Source organism: Rhinoderma darwinii, chromosome 2, assembly GCF_050947455.1.
Source record: "Rhinoderma darwinii isolate aRhiDar2 chromosome 2, aRhiDar2.hap1, whole genome shotgun sequence".
In the NCBI taxonomy this organism is placed as follows: Eukaryota; Metazoa; Chordata; class Amphibia; order Anura; family Rhinodermatidae; genus Rhinoderma; species Rhinoderma darwinii.
In genome coordinates, this window is record NC_134688.1 from 81,282,156 (window position 1) to 81,307,306 (window position 25,151).

The following is a 25,151-nucleotide window of genomic DNA, read 5'->3' on the forward strand; positions in this document are numbered from 1 at the left end:
TATCAGGATTTTTTCTAACCCTTTCAAACATTGGGTGTCATGTTTGGTTATTTATCCTCATGACCGATTACATCAATTTACTTACAGTGAAGGAAATAAGTATTTGATCCCTTGCTGATTTTGTAAGTTTGCCCATTGTCAAAGACATGAACAGTCTAGAATTTTTAGGCTAGGTTAATTTTACCAGTGAGAGATATATTATATATCGAAAAAAAAAAAAAATCACATAGTCAAAATTATATATATTTATTTGCATTGTGCACAGAGAAATAAGTATTTGATCCCTTTGGCAAACAAGACTTAATACTTGGTGGCAAAACTCTTGCTGGCAAGCACATCAGTCAATAGTTTTTTGTAGTTGATGATGAGGTTTGCACACATGTTAGATGGAATTTTGGCCCACTCCTCTTTGCAGATCATCTGTAAATCATTAAGATTTCGAAGCTGTCGCTTGGCAACTCGGATCTTCAGCTCCCTCCATAAGTTTTCGATGGGATTAAGGTCTGGAGACTGGCTAGGCCACTCCATGACCTTAATGTGCTTATTTTTGAGCCACTCGTTTGTTGCCTTGGCTGTATGTTTTGGGTCATTGTCGTGCTGGAAGACCCAGCCACGAGCCATTTTTAATGTCCTGGTGGAGGGAAGGAGGTTGTCACTCAGGATTTGACGGTACATGGCTCCATCCATTCTCCCATTGATGCGGTGAAGTAGTCCTGTGCCCTTAGCAGAGAAACACTCCCAAAACATAATGTTTCCACCTCCATGCTTGACAGTGGGGATGGTGTTCTTTGGGTCATAGGCAGCATTTCTCTTCCTCCAAACACGGCGAGTTGAGTTAATGCGAAAGAGCTCAATTTTAGTCTCATCTGACCACAGCACCTTCTCCCAATCACTCTCAGAATCATCCAGATGTTCATTTGCAAACTTCAGACGGGCCTGTACATGTGCCTTCTTGAGCAGGGGGACCTTGCGGGCACTGCAGGATTTTAATCCATTACGGCGTAATGTGTTACCAATGGTTTTCTTGGTGACTGTTTTCCCAGCTGCCTTGAGCTCATTAACAAGTTCCTCCCGTGTAGTTTTCGGCTGAGCTCTCACCTTCCTCAGGATCAAGGATACCCCACAAGGTGAGATTTTGCATGGAGCCCCAGATCGATGTTGATTGACAGTCATTTTGTATGTCTTCCATTTTCTCACTGTTGCACCAACAGTTGTCTCCTTCTCACCCAGCGTCTTACTTATGGTTTTGTAGCCCATTCCAGCCTTGTGCAGGTCTATGATCTTGTCCTTGACATCCTTAGAAAGCTCTTTGGTCTTGCCCATGTTGTAGAGGTTAGAGTCAGACTGATTAATTGAGTCTGTGGACAGGAGTCTTTTATACAGGTGACCATGTAAGACAGCTGTCTTTAATGCAGGCACCAAGTTGATTTGGAGCGTGTAACTGGTCTGGAGGAGGCTGAACTCTTAATGGTTGGTAGGGGATCAAATACTTATTTCTCTGTGCAGAATGCAAATAAATATATATAATTTTGACGATGTGATTTTCAGTTTTTTTTTTATATAATCTATCTCTCACTGGTAAAATTAACCTAGCCTAAAAATTCTAGACTGTTCATGTCTTTGACAGTGGGTAAACGTACAAAATCAGCAAGGGATCAAATACTTATTTCCTTCACTGTATATTGCTGTTGTGATTGGCTTTATATCCTGGTACACTGAGCTGGTTCCCCTCTTTTTCCATGACTATATATCATACATTTTGGATTAAAATTACATTTTATTGTGCATTGATTCTGTATAGGATCTTGTCTGTACTTTTGTTATGCCCATCGTATCTTTTATTTCTCTGTTCCATTGTGAAGGTTGCATTTTTATTACCTGTACATGTTTGTATATTTTAGCCAATGGTTAGCCAATAAAGGTATCACACCTACTATACTTTTGTCTTTTTTGACACAGAAGTATTTAACATTGCATATATTTTAGCTTGATCATTCAATAAAATATATATTTTTCATCGTTCACATAAGGTCTTGTTTTGTCCTCAATAGGTTCTACTGATAAATGGTGCCCAATCTTATCTGCTTTTGGAACACTCTGCACATTTTGCGTCGCCATATTCTGAGAGCCAAAACTTTTTTATTTTTTCTGAGCTGCGTGAGGGCTAATTTGTTGCAGGACAATCTGTAGTTTTCATTGGTACCATTTTGGGGTACGTGCGATTTTTTGATCACTTTTTATTCAATTTTTTGGGGCAAATGAGGTGACCAAAAACCATATATTCTGATAATGTTTTTTATTCTTTCTTTTACTGGGTTCACCATGGACTATAAATTACATATTCACTTTATTCTGCGGGTCGATACGATTACAAAGATACCATATGTGTATATATTTTTTTATATTTTACAGTGTTTGCACAATAAAATCACTTTTTTTTTTTAAATCATTTATTTTTTGTATCACCATATTCTGAGAGCCATACATTTTTTATTTTTCGTCAAAAAGCTGTGGGAGGGCTTGTTTTTTGCGGGACAGGTTGTAGTTTTTATTGGTACAATTTTGGGGTACATGCAGCATTTTGATCACTTTTTATTCTGTTTTGGGAGGGGTAGTGAACAAAAAACAGCAATTCCGGAATTGTTTTTAATTTTATTTTTTTACGGTGTTCACCATGCGGGGGGGGGGAGGGGGAGATAACATGATATTATTATAGTTTGGGTTGTTACGGATGCGGGCAAATGTGTACTTTTTTAATGTTTTCAGTTTTTTCCTATAATAAAATTATTTGCAAAGTTATGAGCATTTTTCTAAATATGCTAATGTGGCCAGGGCCGCACCGTCCATGAGGCGAGATGAGCATCTCTCCCCTCAGGCGGCGCCACTGAAACCGCCGCCAGCCCCACCTCAACTATAATTGTACCTGCGTCTACAGCACGCAGATACAATTACATGAATAAGCGCTGAAGGCGCTTTTCAATGACATAAGCGCGCGCTGCTTGCGTCGTTGATTGACATGGCAAGGCAGCCTGCCAGTCAGCACCTTTCAAAGATGCAGCGTTGAGAGGCGCTGATTGGCTAGACAAAATGGCTTGCCTTTTAATGACGCAAGTGGTGCGATGATGTCATCGCGCTGCTTGCGTCGTTCAGCCCCAGAAGACCTGCTTAGAAGAGAGCAGGCCTGCATCTCAAGAGGACTGCACGGGAACTGGTTTAGGGGAGTATTTAATGTTTTTTTTTTCTGTTAAAAGTGTGAGGGGCTATATGTGGAGCACTACCTACAAGGGGGACTGTATGTGGGGGTTCTATGTGGAGCATTATCTGCACGGGGGGCCATATGTGGGGCACTATCTACAGGGGGCTATATGTGGGGCACTATCTACAGGGGGCTATATGTGGGACACTATCTACAAGGGCTACTATTTACAGGAGGATTTATGTAGGGCACTATCTACGGGGGTCACTATCTACAGGGCCCCTATGGGGGGCACCATCTACAGGGGGCTCTGTGGGGCACTGATTGTGTGTGTGTCTGTGTGTGTGTGTGTGTGTGTGTGTGTGTGTGTGTGTGTGTGTGTGTGTGTGTGTGTCAAAGTGTATGATGCTAATATAATCAGGAACACAGTGTATGGTTGTATTAGAATTAGAGGTGCAGTGTTTGACGCTATTATATTTAGGGGCGTTGTGTGTGGCACCATAAGAATTGTATCTTCATTTATAGATGCATAAATGTTTGAAAAGTGAGAAACTGAACACATCTGTGTTGAAAACTGTAGAAATGGGCCATGGCCGGGAGAAGTCATCATAGATGTCTGGACCGGATGGAGACGTCACCCATGAGTCACTTAATGTAAATGTTTATTTTGCCTCTAATCAGTACTGTATTTACTGTATGATCTGCAGCTGCTAGTGATGTAGAACAGCCAGGGGGATGTCAATCAAGATTTGGAGGTGCCATTTCAATTTTCGCCCCAGGCAACAGAAAAGCTAGAATCGGCCCTGAATGTGGCTCTAATAGCCAAATAGTAGGTGACTCTTTTCACTCTGGTCGTGTAATGTTTTCTGTATGACGCTGTCCAATCATCATACAGCTTCTCCTCCTTCCCCGCCCAGCAACTCAGTGTGATCATATAGTATACAGCTTCCATTCCCGACTCTGTTTTCAACTGGTTGTGTCACAGCTAGAACTGCGATCTGAATCTCATCTTTCATATGCCACCAGAACCACTGTTCTTGGAGGTCCACAACCCGAGATATGGCTGTTTGAAATGACCCCCCTTGCCTCCAGGCTCACTCTCTCACACTGTGTGAAGCAGCTTCATGCTGATAGGACAGCGTCAGAGGCTGTGGGGTAGCGCCACCTCAGGAGAATCGCTGGTGTTGACACCCACTTGTCAGGTATAGGCTCATTTGCATATTTAGAAACCAGCTCATAACTTTTAAAATAGTAAACGTTTTGGGACACAATTTTCACTAGTATTATCAGTGTGACAGTGCCTATTAGATTAGCTAGGAGATTGGGCATTACTAAACTAGTGACAGATCCTCTTTAAATGCCCTTGGAATTTTACTTCCATGTTGCTACATTGAATGACTAAGTGGGCACCATCCCATCAGCAATGGACTTATAAGGCCTAGTTCACATCCCGTCAAATGGCCTACGTTTGACTTATACGCCAGGAAAAGCTCCAAACTTATACAGTAAACGTAGACTGGGTTAGATGATCAGTGGCATCCATCACTATAGACTATAATGATATACGTTAAACGTATATGTCATGAACTCTCATGATCGCGTTCATGATGTATAAGTTAAATGGACCATTATAGTCTATGGGTGACGGATGCCATGGTTAGGCATCCATTTTTACGTATACGTCATCCATACACTATAATGTTATTCATTTAATGTATACGTCATGAAAAGCTATTGAAAAGCCTATGACCTATATGTTAAATGTATACCTGTGACATATGCCCAAAAGTGGCATACATCACCCATAGGCTCCCATGTTAAAAAAAATGATACTCCGCATTATAATTTTCATGGTATTCTGTTCCTAAAACAAAATAAAAGGTGTACTGACATATACTTGCCCAATGGATGCCAAAAGCACCCTCTTTTGTCCTTCGTCGGGCTAATGGGGCTCTATGGGCACATTAAGCGTGTATGTCGTGAGTTTAACGTAGGGCATAAATGAATGTGAAGGGGGCTTAAGTGGAAATCTCACAGACAGCCCCTCTTTCTATACAATTTTAGGCCATCTTGATAGAGTGTGGTTCCTGGTGGGGTAGCTCTCATGGCTGGAGAGCTGACTTCAATGGTCATTGTGCACTTCTTTATTTGGGAAAATGTAGCAATGCAATTTAGCACATAATAATGGAGGCCAATGGGCAAGAAGCAATTCTTCTTTAATGAAAATGTTATGGCCTGTTCGTGCATAACGTATGGGTGTAGAATGTGTGAGGTGTATGAAAAAAATTGTAAGTTGCTTGCTTTAAATTAACATTATTTTTTTAACATTACTTGTAGATATAAACTAAACTGGACCGTGTATTATTTACTGTGACCTGACAAGGTCAAACCAACTTAAGGCCCTTTTACACTGGGAAATTATCAGGCAGACAAGCGTTCATAGAACGCTCATTCCCAATAATTGCCCTGTGTAAAAAGGGCAGCGATCAGCAGATAAACGAGCAAACGCCTGTTCATCTGCTGATCGTATAGTTTAAAAAAAAGTTAAATATTATCGTTGTTGGCAGCACATCTCCCTGTGTAAAGAGGGTGACGCGCTGCCGACATGATAATAATGTATGGGGACGAGTGATCGGAGTAATGACCGCTCGTCCCCATCCATAGCTCTGTGTGACAGAAGCAAACGATCGCCTATCAACGACGTCTCGTTGATCGGCGCTCGCTGCACCGGCCGAATATTGGCAGGTGTAAAAGGCCCTTTAGTTAGTTAGCCAAGTAGTTAAAAAAAATGGGTGCGGTAAAGGATCAAAGATATGCTGGCTTGGTATAAACACTGCAGATGTTCACAAAAGAGGAAATACACTGTTTCATGTACGTGTCTGTATATTGCATGAATAGATGTTTGATGGTCATGTTGACTATTGAGGATGGAATAAGATTGTCTATGGACAACTTTAATGTAACAATAGAAAAAAATGGGGTTTGAAGCCTGCTGACCACCCCTCGGTGCACGGTCCAGGTGCATTCCAGACACCAACTTGAACGTAGAAACATTTATCGCAGTAGGTGGAACCAGCACCAGAACCAGGTTATGACTAAGGACTCTTTGGAGTCAGAAACGTGTCAATTGGATTAATTCTTTGTGGGTGCTCTGTGTTTTTTGTATTGATGTTTTTACTTTGTTACAAATAAAAAGGACTTTTTAGCTGACAAGTAGGTTCCACTTACTGCAATAAATTTTTCAATGGACAACTTTAAAATTGTCGTGTAAAGCCGACATATTCAGCTGAATGCTTATTTAGCAGACAGCTATCTGTCCCAGCTCCCCCATAAACACTTGGATTGGTTCAGCATATATGTTAAATTAAATTGGGAAAAGGGAAATAAGTCGCTGCCAGACCCCTCTAACAATGGCTCATCTTCCAGTGGCATAAAGGATTCGGCATCATAAAACAGAGTGTTGAATAAGTCCGTCCACATACAGTGCACTACAGACAACTGAGTGCAGCAATCAATATAAAGAAAGTGTCCTAATTCCTCAACACTTGAAATAATAAAACAACTTTTGTGCTTTACCAGTGTCCTAATTAGAGATGAGCAAAATTCTCAAAGTTTGTTTTCAGGTCCAATGCCTTGGAATCGGTCATCCGATTAAATTTTGTCTGAATAAAATTTGCCTCGAATTAAAAGTACCCCGATTGCCCTAATACATCGTAGACATCAAAGATTGTCTGAATCTCTGATGTATTCTAGCACTGTATCCATGTTAAATCCAACCCATTTCAAGCTCTTCAGCAGGTTTATGCTGCCCTACCTGAGGGCAACAAAAAGTAGTGCCAGAGACCCTGATTCCTTACTTGTCAGCGATTGGTAGTTTTTGTTAAAATATGTTTTTCTCATGCAGATCCATGGAGTCCACCCATCCGCCGCAGATTGGCAACTTTCTCCCTAAGCAGATCACTAGGGCAATATAAATAATAATAATTACATTCACTTTGCTTGACTTTACTCCATGTAGGTCTGATGCCTCAGGGAAGGGAGAAACTGCATTGTTACATTGGACAAACATTTTAGGGTTAAGGCTATGCTTTGGGTGGCCGTAACCTCCCTTAGGCTAATGTTGGCTTTTATCAAAAGAGTTTAATATAATAATACTAAAATAAAAAATTAAATCATAGCTAACTTAGTATATCATATACACTATATGGACAAAAGTATTTGGACACAACTTCTAATCATTCAAATCCAGTTTTCATTCTGTCCCACTGCCACAGGTGTATAAAATCCTGCACCGACCTAGCCATGCAGTTTTTAAAAAAAACATTTGTGAAAGAATGGATCGTTCTAAACAGCTCACTAAATTCCAGCACAGTACTGTAATAGGATGCCACCATTGCAACAAGTCAGTTTGTGAAATTTCTTCCCTCCTAAATATTCCACAATCAACTTTGAATGGATTTATTGTAAAATGGAAGCGTTTAGGAATCACAGCAACTCAGCCATGAAGTGGCAAACCATGTAAAGTTAAAGAGCGATGTCACCAAGTGCTGAGGCACATAGTGCATAAAAGTCGCCAACGCTCTGCAGACTCAAAAACTGCAGAGTCCCAAAGCTCCTCTGGCATTAACATCCGCACACATACTGTGACCCAAGAGCTTCATGACATGGGTTTCCATGGCCGAGCAGCTACATGCAAGTCTTACATCACCAAGCACAATGGCAATCATAAGATAAGTGGTGTAAAGCGCGCCGCCACTGGACTCTGAAGCAGTGGAAACATGTTCTGTGAAGTGATGAATCACGCTTCTCTATCTGGCAGTCTAATGGATGAGTCTGGGCTTGGCGGATGCCAGGAGAACGTTTCGTTTCTGACAGAGCCCTGACTTCAACCCCATGGAACACCTTTGGCATGAACTAGAACGGAGATTGCGAGCCAGGCCCTCTCATCCAACATCAGTTTCAGGCCTCACAAATGCTCTTCTTTATAACTACGCAAAAATTCCCACAGACACACTCCAAAATTTTGTGGAAAGCCTTTCCAGAAGAGTGGAAGCTGTTTTAGCTGCAAAAGGGGACCAACTTGACATTAATGCCTCTGGATTTAGCATGGGATGTCATCAAAGCTCCTGTAGGTGTATTGTGTAGGTCCCAACACTTTTGTCCATATAGTGTATGTTAAGTGCTTTTACACATACAAATATCTGACCAATATCTGTCCAATCAGATCAATTTCAGTCTGAATGGCCAATTAATCTGATTAAAATCTATCTGAACTGCCAGAAAACCATCTATTTTATATTTTAAGATGATTATAATAAATGAGTAAGATGAGACTTGGTTCTAACTTAATAAAATATCTGTGTATGTAAACGTCTGAGTCAGACCAATTTCATCATCTGTAAGATCGGTATGATTGGTCATAAATCTGTATGTGTAAACCCAGCTACAATGCAGAGTAACACTGTATACCAATGATGTCAGAAGGTCCTTCTTTTGTATATCAGGTTTCAAAAAATATAGACTGATTCTTTTACTAGTGGTGGGACTTGTCTCTCCCTTTCTCAGGAAAACCTCCATATATAAGGAATTTCTTAGCCAATGAACATTTCTCTTCATAGCTGTTTGCATTAACCATGTAAGATATGTTTCTTATTTGTACATCACCGGGCTAAATTTATGGTTAAAACAAAAATTTGCGAATAAATCACATTTTTTACTTTGGTGCATTAACACTTTCAAAAACACAAAATAAATGTACTATAAGGCAATGGTTTCACAAGGTCATGACATCCTCTGCGAGTCACAGCAATACTGCCCCTGGATTTCAAGCCCCTCATGGGGAAAAAAAGCGCAATCGACCATATGATCACTTTTTCTTGTAGGGAAACATTAACATCAGGGTGTGATCAAGATTTTACCACTACTCCTAGTGTGGAGCCCTGGCCTAAACACCCACAACCAATGCCTAATTTTTTGAAAGTCCTGTTTGTTGATATATGGGCGAAATATTCTAGGAAAATATACTTAGAACTGTTTCTATGGAAAATCACATCTCTGTATCACAACTACACTTAATTTGTGGTTTTCATTGCAGTTGCAGTTTTCCTATTGTACCTCAAAAATGAAGAAAGAAACTATTTACAAAACGTGGCATAGACACTGCAGCATGCCTTTAAAACATGTCGTTTTTAACAGCACAGTGTGAATGGGAATTTACAAAACCCTATTACGGCAGCAGCAAAAATGTCCTGCAAAAACTCCAAATCTTCTCTTATTCTAACTCCCCTTGCTTCTCTGCAGGTTCAAATTTAAAAATATATTATCCCCGGTAACTACAATGAAAATGATATTTTTTCTATAATCTAACATTGTAACTTTACTTATACTTTGTCTTACGGTGTACACTGGGCAGTGATCAGCAGATGAACGAGCAAACGCTCGTCTATCTGCTGATCGTATAGTTTTAAAAAAGTTTAAATATTATAGTTGTCTGTAGCACATCTCCCTGTGTAATGGGTTTCAGAATATATAAATATTTATGTGTGTATATATATATATATATATATATATATATATATATAATAACATATGTAAGTATATACTGTATGTACATATATATATATATATATATATATATATATATATATAATACATGTAATAGGACGCCTGAATGGTGAATACATTATGTGATAGCTCAGTAGGAATAGGATAATGGTGAAACTTGCGACTAGTCTGCTTTGTTATTCTACTTCAGACAAAAAACACTCAGTATGGAATTCTAGTAAGCCCACATCCACCATCCACCCCTCTACTCTCACGCCCAAAACATTCTATGCCTTAAAAGTAAACAGCACTCTCAACCAAAGATAAGATGTTGCTCAGCAAGGGACAGCAAAGCCTGAATGGCTGGATGCCATTGAATTCCATCATTAATTATTGCATTACTCTTGGATTTTAGGATTGACACTAAACATGGTTCTGGCTACTTGTTTTAATGCATTACTATACATTCAATAGACCATGGTTTGTACACCTGATGCAAAACTGATGCAAAAAATACATCATAACCCAAGCCTTAGATTTAATATGATTGAATGCGTTCACTCTGCAAAACATTGCACTGGGTTTCTTCTGCATAAACATAGCATAATAAGGCTTCATGCACACAGCAAACCTCACACATAGGCCATAGCCACCCTGTGTGCTTGTATAGTGCTTCTGTGTGGCCCTATATTCTCCTTGAGGAGCAATGCTTCTGGTGGTGAATCAATGCTTCTAAGGGGGGATTTCTCTGTAATACAGCAGGCAATGGACTTGCCACGTCCGTGTGAGATCAGATACACGCAGAAGATACACGCAGAAGTATAGTATGTTTCTAGATTTCATTGGGCGGTATGTTATGGATTCATACAACACTGATTTGTAATGCAGTCTAGTGCAAAGCCAAGAAGGTTTAGTATCGCTATAGCTGACAGAGTGTCTTGCTTGTTCCTTGCTTCACTAGGTCTTTTTAAATCTAATCACATTGCCAAAGTGCTGTAAATAACAAACCCTAAAGGCCCTTTTACACCGGACGACACTCGGCCGATGCAGCGAGCGCCGATCAACGGGACATCATTGATCGGGGCTCGCTTGCTCCTGTCACACGGAGCTATTGATGGGGATGAGCGGTCGTTACTCCGATTTCTCGTCCCCATACATTATTATCATGTCGGGAGCGCGTCTCCCTGTTTACACAGGGAGATGTGCTGCCGACAACGATAATATTTAACTTTTTTAAACTATACGACCAGCAGATGATCGAGCATTTGCTTGTTCATCTGCTGATTGTTCCCCTGTTTACCCAGGCCAATAATCGGCAACGAGCATTATATGAACTCTCGTCTGCCCGATAATCGCCATGTGTAAAACCCCCTTAAAGCGGCTCTGTCACCAGATTATAAGTGCCCCTATCTCCTACATAATCTGTTCGGCGCTGTAATGTAGATAACAGGAGTGGTTTTTATTTTGAAAAATAAACTTTTTAGAGCAAGTTATGAGCTATTTTAGATTTATGATAATGATTTTCTTAATAGACAACTGGGCGTGTTTTACTTTTGACCAAGTGGGCGTTGTACAGAGGAGTGTATGATGCTGACCAATCAACATCATACACTTATCATTGTTCCAGCCCATTGTTACAGTGTGATTGTGCAGTGAAAGAAGCTGGGCATACTGTGAATCGCCAATACACTTGTGGCGGCGGTTCACAGTACTGCAGCCTTCTCTCATTCATTTCAATGGGAAATTGCTATAGTGCTATGAGCCGCCATTACAAGCGTGTCAGTGATTCCCAGAGCGAGCAGATAAGGAATGAAGAAGAAGCCGTGCTATGTGGGCCGCAGTCACTTTAATACAGCTGATCGGTGGGGGGCCCAACTGATTAGATATTGATGGCCTATCCAAAGGATAGGCCATCAATTCTTAGGGCCTGGACAAGCCCTTTTTAATGTAACTGACCACACATACTGTGTACAAGCAATAGTAAATACATAGAAAAAAAATCAAACGATTGCATGGGAAACAAATGAGTTTGATCCATTTCTGAGCATGAACTTTCCAACACCAACATACCATTCAGACCACACAATATCTCCAACACACCCTTCTGGTCAGTGAGTTATGACTTCTACATTCTGGAATGACACGCCAAAATTTGCAGGTTCATATTCTCACAGATTCAAATAAATGACATTGACGGGATTTAAGAATATTCAACCCTTCATACAACAGTTCATATTTTGCATTTTTTCTAACGCTTGGTTGCAATATCACTTTGTGCTACTTAGTGTCAACGTTTGCTGAGCTGAACTCGGTCGTCCGCAGCAATGAAGTAAAATAACACAAGTATCGGCAGTCTTTTTGTCTTAAAACTTCATTGAACTTTGAGTTGGAAATGAAAAGCATTTGACTTTTTCTCTTTAGTTGTAAATCCTTTATCCTTATCTAAATATGAGTCATAGTATGAATAAGTCCTGCTCTGTGCAAATCTCATTTAACCCTCTCATTGCTAAATGTAAAATTTGCAGAAAATGGTAGGTGCAGTGCAGGTGCCTTTAAATAAATCTCTGATCCAGTAGGAAAATATCAAGCAATAGTACATGTACAGTAGATTTCGCATTCACTGGATTTATAGCACAGTATGAATTACTGAATGTGGCTGTCCAGCCTGGTGAGGTCAATGGGAGTGAACATGAGGGAGGTGGGGACCTAGCAGCAGGTAACTGAAGATGGATGGCAGCCAGCCACACCTAGCTGTGACATACAGTAAGCTGATCCCTCTGCCCCTACCCCTTCCTACAGACCAACATAAAAAGGGGAAGCTGCTGCCTAACAGACACTGGATTCCTCTAGCAGACCAGCAGCACCAACTTCTTTTCTCTTATCATCATCTACACTTGCCACAATGTCTTTCCAATCCAGGGGCTTCAGCACTCGCTCAGCTATCCCCCAGGGAGGTGTTAACTCAGTTAGAATCAGCCAGACCCGCACATCTAGTGGATCTGGTTCAGGATTCGGAAGGTCAGGAGGAGGCTTCAGCAGCTCAAGCTTATCCAATCTTGGCTCAGTGAAGAAGAGTGTCTCCTACGGTGTTTCCAGTGGCAGATCTGGCATTGGTGGTGGCTATGGAGGTGGCTATGGAGGTGGCTATGGAGGTGGCTATGCAGGTGGCTATGGAGGTGGCTATGGAGCTGGCAACGTAGCTGGACCTGGAATCCATGAAGTGACCATCAACCATAGCCTGCTGGCACCCCTTAACCTGGAGATTGATCCCAACATCCAAACCGTTAGGAAGGAAGAGAAAGAGCAGATCAAGACCTTAAACAACAAGTTTGCTACTTTCATTGACAAGGTAAGGAATTATTTTACAGATTTTTATATGATTTGTACTATTAATTATTTAGTTCACCCAATAATACTTGACTGAGTTATTTGGTGAAATCTGGGGGGCTTCATGTAACTATATCTAAAAATGTATAAAGTACGGATGAGAAAAAATACTAGAATGAGACTGATGCATGTAATGTTGGTGGACTCCTGCTTACTAAAGTCGTACTTTTCATTCATTTAAGAGTTACGGAACAGGCCGTCTAGAAATAACATATTGCATGGAGAGTTTTTCTGACTGTAACTTCCAGGAGCACAGTACAACTTTGTAATTCAAGTACTGTCTCTTAATTTTTAACCTTATCAGTGCTGCAGCAGGTGATTTTCCTAATGCTTGTACCCGATTACCAGTGACCAGTTATACCATTACATAGTGTATTTACTATGTTAACGTTGTCTTTTGTATATTGTTTTCTGTAAACAGGTAAGATTCCTGGAACAACAAAACAAAGTTTTAGAGACAAAATGGGACCTTCTGCAGAACCAGAAGTCTTCTAAAACCAGTAACATTGGACCCTTGTTTGAAGCATACATTTCCAACCTCCGGAGGCAGCTAGACAGCCTGGTCAATGATAAGGGCAGACTGGATGGAGAACTCAGGAACATGCAAGACTTGGTTGAAGACTTCAAGAACAAGTAAGTCGGAATATAAAACATTCAATTATCTTGTGTATACAATAAGTGTGTAGAAATTGTATGAAAATTACAACCTGTAAATTGTGTGCTAAGAAATACATTACATTAATATATCTCAATGAATTCAAAGCTCTCTGTATGGACAAGTGCCACACCCTAATGGGACCAAATAAAATGGAAAGAGGGGAGGGTTTGCAAAATCCTGTGTTGGCCAAGCAGAGGCTGACAGGAACTAAAGCAAACAATGTAGATAAACCTGGGGTGTGTCTCCTAGAGGAAAGTCAATAGCAGGTAATCTAGATCAAGGGAAATCTACATGTCCAGTACAAAGGGGCTTGGTGCACACAATGAAGATTTTAGTTTCAGCTCATTTTCAGTATCTAATGTCATCCTCCAGGAACAAACACATTTGTACATACACGTACATATTCACTTACCCAGACTTTGCAGTGCGGTGGCAACTCAGTATACAAATGCATAGTTTTGGGGCTTACGGACAAGTTTGCATTTGTGCACAGAACTATTTTTACTGGAGAGTTTATATTTCCACCAAATAAGAGCAAGTATTTCACTGTAACAGATCAGCCCATTGTTAGTAACAAAGTACAAACAGGAACTCCTGCCAAAGTGTATAACGAAGGCTCCCTTGATACACAGAACAGCACACCACCTAACCTTTTCCTTCCCGGTGGAACTGCGTGTGTTTAGAGCTGTATTTTGTATCTGAAGTCTTGGCAGACTCTTTTGCTGGCATGAAATAATTCCCACTATGCCACTTACATCACTCACCAAGAAAAAAATTGGAATGCCCGGTTTAGATACCACATTAGAGACAGCTACAAGTGAAATTACAATAAGGTCTACTAGTTCTGTCTTGGTATGAAATGTCATTATTCTTATGATAACCTATCATTGGACAGGTTAGGTTCATTAAACAGCATGAAAAGAAAAACCTGGCTGCCCGGTTTGCTGAGGAGATTATATAACAATGAATAGAAAGGGAATACTGTTGTTTTTTGATTTTCATTTCCAGCCCTTCCTGCCAATTGTACTCACCATACATGTCTCTTCTTTCCTCCTTGAAGGTATGAGGATGAAATCAACAAGCGCACTACAGCTGAAAATGAATTTGTTGTTCTCAAGAAGGTGAGCTTTTCTTCTTGCCCGAATACCTTCTTTTCTAATAAAATCGTCCAGTCATATCCAATGTAGAAACATATCTAGATGAACCTATCATTAGAACCTACCGTAATGGTGAACTTGAGTAGCTAGGGAGTGCTAGAAGATCCTAGTATGGAATTTCATGACCATTTTCTGCTTTTTACAGGATGTGGATTCTGCCTACATGAACAAAGTAGAGTTGGAAGCCAAGGTTGATGCTTTGACTGATGAGATCAACTTCCTGAGGGCTCTGTATGAAGCTGTAAGTAGCACTATATGTAGTTTGGTAAATATTTTAGACCAATATCTACACCGTACATCCAGTGTTGTCATTTCTAAATTTGGATATTCTTTCGTAGGAGCTGCGTGAGCTGCAGGCACAGATCTCAGACACCTCCGTTGTCCTGTCTATGGACAACAACAGAGCTTTGGACCTGGACAGCATCATCGCTGAAGTTAAGTCTCAGTATGAAGACATCGCTGCCAAGAGCCGTTCCGAGGCTGAGTCTGTGTACCAGAACAAAGTAAGCTTACAATAAACACTATGAATGTTATGACTTCCCATACTAAATCCTCATTTAGTTTTCCAACAGCTCTAAATCTGCATGTGATTTATTGGAGATTTCTAAGTGTATTGTGGATTTTGCGTCTACAGTTCCAGGAGCTCCAGGCCACAGCTGGACGTCATGGAGATGATCTGCGAAACACCAAGACTGAGATCTCTGAGCTGAACCGTGCCATCCAAAGACTGCAGGCTGAGATTGAGAACGTGAAGGCCCAGGTACGTTTGACTTCTCGGCTTCATTATGTTTAAAGAAGATTATATAGATGTATGGCTGCCTGGAGACACCATGCAAACTGAATCCTCTAAGAGAGTCTTTATTTGCAACTTCGGCATATAAACCAATAGAAATGTTGTCATCTTATTCAATTTTAGATAATGTAGCTCGTTCACTTATTTATAACACTTTATAGCAGGTGCAATAACGGAAGATTTAATGTTGCCTGGAAGCAACAAAAAGCAAGCAGCGAGCATACACTTGGATTAGTAACGTTTAGATGGCTTTGTGAAAGTTTAGTCTAAGGGCAGGGCGTGGGCGCATGATTCATAGTGTGATCAGCTGCTGCTCTTAAATAATGCAGGTCATAACATAACACTTCAATCTACCTGCACAATGAGCACAGTCTGACATCTGATTCCACCTGCTTTCTGTATGCTGCTACCATCTTAGTTATTTATTTTTTTTACATTTCCAACAGCTGCATAACGATAAATATACTCCATGAGACATGGATGGTATAGTAAAGTATATAATAATACATTTATACTTATTCCGTTTTAATTATTTTTTTTTAAAATATATTAGCGTGCTAAGCTGGAAGCTCAGATTGCTGAGGCTGAAGAGCGTGGTGAACTGGCATTGAAAGATGCCCGGGAGAAACTGGCAGAACTGGAGGCTGCTTTACAGAAGGCCAAACAGGACATGGCTCGTCAACTGCGTGAATACCAGGAACTGATGAATGTCAAACTGGCTCTGGATATTGAGATCGCCACCTACAGGAAATTGCTTGAAGGAGAGGAGAGCAGGTATGGAAAGGACTGTTTAATAATTTGTTGGTAGTAGTAATTAAAAAGGCTGTGTTATTCTTTATTTATTTTTTAAAATAAAAAGGAACATGTAAACTAAATCTATCAATGGTTATGCTATAAATCAATTTAAATTTTTTTCTTTTCAGACTGGCTGGTGAAGGTGTTGGCACTGTCAGCGTATGTAAGTATCTATCTATCTATCTATGTAATATGGTGACCTTATGGAATCAAGGATTTATGTAGGAAATGTCTTTGAATGTTTTACATGGAATCCTGACCACTTCTTTGTTTACAGCTGTGGTGAACTCAAGCTCCTCCATGGGAGGTGGTGGCGGTGGAAGTGGATATGGAAGCTACGGTGGATCCACCTTCTCGTCTGCACCAAGCTTCGGTGGTGGATCAGGATTCGGCAACAGCTCTATGAAGTTCGGCAGTGGTGGTGGTGGTGGATCATCCGCTGTGAAGTCCTACTCTGTGACAACATCTTCCAGCAGAAGCAGCCGTAAATACTAAGTAGTTGTTGAAGTTCCTGATAATTGACATCACCAGTTCTATCCATACCTCCCAACACAAACATGTTTTATTCTGCAGAATAGAGGCACCATGTTTAAGCGCTGGGTTTGACTTGCATTATTAAACCCTCAGTGTTGTGCCAAGTATTTGCAACAGAACTTGCCTCGTATCACTAACACTGTTTGGGGGTATGGCTGGTCACTGATGTTGTTCAAAGCAACTCCTCTCTGTCTTTGCAATGTTCTTTTTTGCTCCCTCTTACTGCCCCTTAAGTCTGTGTTCTCCTTGAGTACAACACGGTGACATGAGAACTGGCTGATGGTTATAGCATAATCTTAAAGCCATCATACAGCAGACTTATAAAACCTCTGCAGGTCAATGTTTAGTATGGAGGTGATGCCCGCATCCCACAGAAAAAAAAAATACAGTATTTTTGGGTGGATTAAAATGTTATGGTATCTTAATGCAGAGAGAATTTCCATTATTGTATATATCAGTAGAAACATATTCGGTGCTATTATTCACCCTCAAATATAAAAAGTCTGCTAAAATCGCTAATGCCAAGTAACATGTCTTCAAAAAAAAGTCACTGATGCCCTTAACAAAAAAAGAAGCAGCATTGGAAAACTTCCATTGTCCACTCTGTAACATCTGGTCTGTGTTAGTTGGTGGAAGTCTTCGGACTTTGTTAGGGAGGGATTTTATGTATGGTGTGAAATTGTGAAACATCTTGAATAAAATTCCTTTCAATTCAGAAATACCGCATTTGTGTTGATTATCTGTACTTTGCACTTGAAGAGGGTGTTCACTGGTTATATAACGGGAGGCGGGGTGGCGTGCATGGCATAGTACAAAGTACAAGTCTACTTGGTGGCTATTGTACTCAGTGAATGGTTACTACTGAAATTGTAACTTTTACTTGACCAACAAGTGTACACTAGGGTTTGAATGGAAGCCACATATATTTCATTTCCTTATCTATTATTTTTTCATATATTTTTTTTTATTCTGCGGAGAAATTAAAACTAAGTTATTTAGAAACGTTTAACCCTAAGTACTCCATAATAAGTGTTGCTTTTCATATATAAGAGGGGAACAGTAAGAATAGTTTCTGGATTATCAGAAGAGGAGAGACTCTATTACTTCTTAGGGGATGTTCACATGCAGCGGTTTCAGACGTAATTCGAGCGTTTTACGCCTCAAATTATGCCTGGAAAAATGCCCCTAATACGCATACAAACATCTGCCCATTGCTTTCAATGGGAATTACAATGTTCTGTTCCCACGAGCCTTTATTTTACGCGTCGCTGTCAAAATACGGTGCGTAAAATGACGGCTCGTCAAAAGAAGTGCAGGACACTTTTTGGGACGTTTTTGGAGGCGTTTATCATTGACTCCATTGAAAAACAGCTCCAAAAACGGGCATAAAAAATGCAGCGAAAAACGCGAGTTGCTACAAAAAAAAAAGTCTGAAAATCAGGAGCTGTTTTTGCCTGAAAATAGCTCTGTATTTTCAGACGTTTTTGCTCACTGCGTGTGAACATACCCTTAGAGTCCATACACATGGCATTGCTGCTTGCACAGACCCAGCAGGGAAGCACATTAAGTACTTTCAGATGCCACTTTATTTTGCCTTTGTAATACTACATATGATGGTGCATGGCACAATTTTATTCTTGCGGATTATCATGGAATCCATGATAAAAAGATTCTGTGTGCCTTCTGATAAAATCAGAGGCACATGGAGGTACAATAGTGGCCAATAACAGGCTATGGGGGCTGTAGTACAGACGGTACAACACAGATACATATTACTGTCATGTACATGAGACCTTAGAGGGAGTTTACCAGACTTCCAATTATTCTCTATATCTCAGATCTGCATTTACATGGCAATAGTTGGGTTGGCACACTTGGGTTTCTCTACCGACCACTGTTGACACACTACTATCAAAGAGATCAGTGAAAGGATTGAGAACATTTTCTGTCCAGATCATACAATGATTGATTCTTAAATCATAGCTATAACCACATGTGCAAAACACGAGTCCTCATATTACCAATCTTCGTCAATACTTCCTCTGATTATATCCAATAATTCTGTTTTGCATTTCACCTAAATAATTAAAATAGAAGTTTAGAACTTTTCAGCAAGAGCTAGCCCGTCATTGTAACTTCTATATACATACAGTATATTACGAACAATAATAAAGCCTCATTGGAATGTTGACTCTGTTCAGGAAAAGCCAACAGGAAGGTAAGCAGTCTCTCAAGCTTCCTGCTGGGTCTCCCCAAGGAGAGTTACTATTGCAATAAGCTAGTATACAGTACATAGCACCTCACATAGCTACTACTTTGAGTCGAAGAGATTGAAAATAAATTGGAAGACTTGTCCAATGATGGGTATAACTGGTTAGCTTCTACAAAGACACATCTACTTACAAAATAGCCATGTAATGGACTCTTTACGTACAATTCTTCCCATTTTAGTTTAATAATAGTGCAAATATTATAGCTCGGGAATTACTTTAAAAGTTGTCATTGAAATTGACATTATATCTTTACTGTAAATTACATTTTTTACATTTATCTGCTGTAAATAAAGGAATGGATATGCTAAAGTGTCTATTGCTGTAACATTTTCCTTTGCTACAAATCCTTATCATTGGGCTGCAGAGCAGTAAGTTAAAAGACAAACTTTTAATGTAATGTTTACATGATGTATTGTATTGGATTCTCACCACTTAAAGAGGCTCTGTCACCACATTATAAGTGTCCTATCTCCTACATAAGGAGATCGGCGCTATAATGTAGGTAACAGCAGTGCTTTTTATTTAAAAAAAAACTATTTATTTTCACCACTTTATTAGCGATTTTAGATTTATGCTAATGAGTGTCTTAATGCCGAAGTGGGCGTGTTTTTACTTTAGACCAAGTGGCCGTTGTACAGAGGAGTGTATGACGCTGACCAATCAGCGTCATGCATTCCTCTCCATTCATTTAGTCAGCGCATAGGGATCCTTTTAGATCCTTATGTGCTGTCTTATACTAACACATTAACAATACTGAAGTGTTTAGACAGTGAATAGACATTCCACGGGATGTCTATTCACAATCTCTGCACTTCGTTACTGTTTCTGTGGTAGTTACAGCATTGGAAGCGTAATCTCGCGAGATTACGCTGTAGATGACAGGTTACAGCGAGATTACGCTTTGCTCTGCTGTAACTACCACAGAAACAGTAACGAAGTGCAGGGATTGTGAATAGACATCCCGTGGAACACTTCAGTATCGTTAATGTGTTAGTATAAGACAGCACATAGCAATCTAAAAGGATCCCTATGCGCTGACTAAATGAATGGAGAGGAGTGCATGACGCTGATTGGTCACTGATTGGTCAGCGTCATACACTCCTCTGTACAACGCTTGGTCTAAAGTAAAAACACGCCCACTTGGGCATTAAGCAACTCATTAGCATAAATCTAAAATCGCTAATAAAGTGGTGAAAACAGATCATTTTTTTTAAATAAAAAGCATTACTGTCACCTACATTATAGCGCCGATCTCCGTATGTAGGAGATAGGGTACTTATAATGTGGTGACAGAGCCTCTTTAAAGAGGCTCTGTCACCAGATTCTCAAATCCCTATCTCCTATTGCATGTGATCGGCGCTGCAATGTAGATAACAGTAACGTTTTTGTTTGTTTTTTAAAACGATCATTTTTGGCCAAGTTATGAGTAATTTTATATTTATGCAAATGAGTTTTGAAATGGACAACTGGGCGTGTATTTTTACGTATTTCCAACTGGGCGTGTATTGTGTTTTTAACAACTGGGCGTGTTTACTTGTTTTACTAACTGGGCGTTGTGAATAGAAGTGTATGATGCTGACAAATCAGCATCATTCACTTCTCATCGTTCCCACCCAGCTTCTTTCACTAAAGAGACACAGCATGACGTCACCAACAGGTCCTTCAACCTTGTCGTCGGACAAAGAATATACATTGGCTGAAAGGCGTCCAAAAGGTTAATATGCTCATCTCTAGGGAGTATGCTATGCTTACCTGCACATGGTGATGCTGCTGCAAATTCAACTGTCCGCCTGGAGCTGTGGTGTCTTCTCTCTTCCGACGCCAAGGTTGAAGGACCTGTTGGTGACATCATCACTCCCAGCCAGCTTCTTTCACTGCAGACACAGCGTGACGTCACCCACAGGTCCTTCAACCTTGGCGTCGGAAGAGAGAAGACACCACAGCTCCAGGCGTACAGTTGAATTTGCAGCAGCATCACCATGTGCAGGTAAGCATAGCAAACTCCCTAGAGACGAGCATATTAACCTTTTGGACGCCTTTCAGCCGATGTATCTTCTTTGTCCGACGACAAGGTTGAAGGACCTGTGGGTGACGTCACGCTGTGTGTCTTTAGTGAAAGAAGCTTGGTGGGAATGATGAGAAGTGAATGATGCTGATTTGTCAGCATCATACACTTCTATTCACAACGCCCAGTTGTTAAAAACACAATACACGCCCAGTTGGAAATACGAAAAAAAACAGGGCCAGATGTCCATTTCAAAGCTCATTTGCATAAATATAAAATTGCTCATAACTTGGCCAAAAATTATCGTTTTTTTGAAAAAAAACCGCTGCTGTTATCTACATTTCTGCGCCGATCACATGCAATAGGATATAGGGATTTGATAATCTGGTGACAGAGCCTCTTTAACTGACCTGGTGTCTATTGACCGTGCAGCAGACTTCACTGGTGTGTGAGGGTCTGGTAGGAAAACAGCCTACACGCTAGGAAACTTCGAAACAAATAATCATTTAATTATTAAGTCCAGCATTACTCTATATTGATCCAACTACATGATCGACAGCAAAATATATCTTCCCCGGGGTCGTAAAGAGTTTTTCCAACACGTTGGAAAATAATAAGGGCCCTCAACGATCAGAGCTTCTACTGGTTAAAATATATTGTATCTCCTCATATTATGCATTGACCGGGTAAACAAACCAATATGGTTTCCAAGCATATTATTTCAATGTCTAGTTTTATACTTCTGAGAAAAATTCTCATTGTTTATCCAAAATACGAATCACCGAGATTCTCTGCAAGTCTCAAACCTGATGAATTGTTTTTACCATATTTATTTCTGAGATATTACATCAATTAATAATATAGTCAGCATAATGCTTAATCAGTATCTCATACAGAAAGTAAGATGAGACTGCAAATATTTCCATAATGGATATACCCCTGCCCCTGAATAAAAATACACCAATTAAGATTGAACATATCTGAATACATATTTTGCTTGCTTTTCCTATCCATCTGAATGCTTGGGTAGAAAAATATAACCTTCCTATTCTATCAGCCTGTTTTTGCTCAATGAGTGTGTAGATCGATGGGTTCCCAATTTTGTCCCATACCACTTTAGCTAAAGTCAGTGCAGAACACCATCTTCCGCACACTTTATTTAGGCATGTGGTACGCCTATATTAAAAGTATAGTAGCAATATATATTTTTGGGAGGAAGAGGAGGTTTAGACTTTTAAATAGGTTTCTTATTTTGTATTCTAAATTATTGGAGCTCCTTGTGTGTATAACTATAAGATAAATAATACATAACCTTTGATATCTTGCAGATCAGTGCCAAATACCGTCTGTACTTGTGCTTTTATGTGAGGCCAGACGGATTATTTGTGTTATTTACTGCTTAGTTAATATTACAAGGACAAGGGGTCTGCTTACAATGTAGGGTGTGATTCTAGAAACGACATAGCCTGCTGAGGAGGAAATTGTGTGTTGCCAGTGTAAAGTTACAAATCTAGGTGTGTCAAAAGGGAAGGGTGTGTACATCAACTTTGCGCTCCTTGTCCCTGTAACATTTATCTGCACATGTGTATAGATTGCTGCATATTGGACCTATTAAATATCTAATTGAATATGTGTAATATGATCAAAATTCCTTTTATTACAATTCTAGATAGATAGATAAAACTTTATTTATCCCCAAAAGGAAATTATTTTGTTTCTTACAGCTCCGAATAGTACACGATCAAAAAGTCAGAAGTTATCTTAGACTTCGTTCACATCTGCGCTAGGGCTCCGTTCCGATGTTCCGTCTGAGCTTTCCGTCGGAACAGAGCCCTGACAGACACATAGGTTTCCGTTACCATTGATTTCAATGGTGACGGATACGGTGCCAATGGTTTCCGTTTGTCTTCGTTGTGCAAGGGTTCCATAGTTTTGACGGAACCAGTAACGTAGTCGACTACGCTATTGAGTTCATCAAAACTACGGAACCCTTGCACAACGGAGACAAACAGAAACCATTGGCACCGGATCCGTCACCATTGAAATCAATGGTGATGTGAACGGAAACCTATGGTTTCCATTTGTGTCTGTCAGGGTTCCGTTCTGACGGAAAGCTCAGATGGAACGTCGGAACAGAGCCCTAGCGCAGATGTGAACGAAGCCTTTTTAGGCTTAAATATATAATCCTCAGTATAAAAGGGTCAATCCATGCAGACCTGAACCTCAGTAGGCTTTTCAAAAATCTGTAAAACTAATTTGATTGTAAATGCTCCAGGGTGTAGTCTCTTTTGACAATGAAAAAACTTTGATTCCATTGAATAGGGCTATCTTGTGGCTACCCTGGTAAAATGCCTTCTTTGATTTGTATAGAAAAACTCCTTTGGAAACCAACAGCCAGCATCAGACTATTCCCCTATTTTGCCTTGGCCGATGAACTTGCCAAGACAGCCATCTCTTTTCCCTATTAGGGTAAGTTCACACGCTTAGCAAAATATGTCTGAAAATACAGAGCTGAAAACAGCTCCTGAATTTCAGACGTTTTTGTAACAACTCGCGTTTTTCATGGCGGATTTTATGGCCGTTATTGGAGCTGTTTTTCAATGGAGTCAATGAAAAACGGCTCTAAAAACGTCCCAAGAAGTGACCTGCACTTCTTTTTTGTGGGCGTCTTTTTATGCGCCGTATTTTGACAGCGGCACATACAATTAAGCCTCGTGGGAACAGAACACCGTAAATTCCATTGCAAGCAATGGGCAGATGTTTGGAGACGTAATGATGCCATTTTTTCAGGCGTAATTAGAGGCGTAAACGGCCCGAATTACGTCTGAAACCACTGCGTGTGAACATACCCTTATTTGCTTTTGCTATCCTAATAAACACCCTAATATTTTGGTCTGGAAATGACGGTGTCTTTTTATGTAGACAGCACTTTCATATACTATACTATCGATAGAAGCTAGACTCTTAGGTCTAAAAGTGAACTTAACAAAGTCGACTGTGCCCCACCTTGACAAGAATAATTATGTTTAAATTGCGACTAGATCCCAATTACAAGTAGTGGGGAGTGGTTTATGCTTGCATTGCCTAAACTCCCAGCCACAAAGACAGTCAGTGTCTTACAAATTCCAAGCGTAGGAATTGTAAAGAAAAATTTTATTTCTTCCAAAAGTAGTTTAGCAATATCAGACCCACTTTAGGGACTTAGAGAATTTGCTTCCGGTTGGGATTGACAGTGCATAGATTGGCCAGGAACATGCCCAGCGCTACTCCAGATAGAGGCCACTGGCCGTCAAGTTTCACTCAAGGCACTTGCCAATGTGGTATAGGGGGAACTGAGAAGACATGCAACCAGTTCTGCCTCCCTAACAACGGCCATTGATGCTGTATGTGGTGTTCTTACATTAGCCCATATGGAGTTGAGTACTGCTTATCTTGTGATGAAATGGCAGCTTGGCTGAACTTTCTACACTCTCACAGTGTCAATTTTAGAGATGGAAAGGACTTAAATACCTGGAAAAACTGTTTCATACTACTGCCTATACTCACTACAGGACTTGCAAAATACCTTCTGTCTTCTAAGGATAGCCTTCTAATGATGTCTGCAGCTTACAAATGCTGTACAGATCCAATTGGGCACTTTGACCCTGGCTATTGACCGATCCTTGTTGAAACTTATGTTCACCCCTTATAAGGTGCTTTAAGATTGTTTCCATACTCTCTGGAAAGTATATATATTCTAAATAGGGAGAGGATACCCACAAACTCAAGTAGGACTTCCTAGAGAAGCTTGCCTTGTCTCTTTGAGAGAAC

General features: G+C 40.2%; 1 protein-coding gene across 1 annotated transcript; it reads left to right on the forward strand.

Annotated features, from left to right (window-relative positions):
- Positions 1-12,541: 12,541 nt before the first annotated feature.
- On the forward strand, positions 12,542-17,782 carry LOC142742255 (keratin, type II cytoskeletal 7-like). Its single transcript, XM_075851814.1, has 9 exons — positions 12,542-13,088; positions 13,548-13,759; positions 14,845-14,905; positions 15,087-15,182; positions 15,280-15,444; positions 15,576-15,701; positions 16,288-16,508; positions 16,658-16,692; positions 16,807-17,782. The coding sequence occupies exons 1-9, from the start codon at positions 12,642-12,644 to the stop codon at positions 17,022-17,024; spliced, it is 1,581 nt and encodes a 526-aa protein (XP_075707929.1). The 5' UTR covers positions 12,542-12,641; the 3' UTR covers positions 17,025-17,782.
- Positions 17,783-25,151: the final 7,369 nt, after the last annotated feature.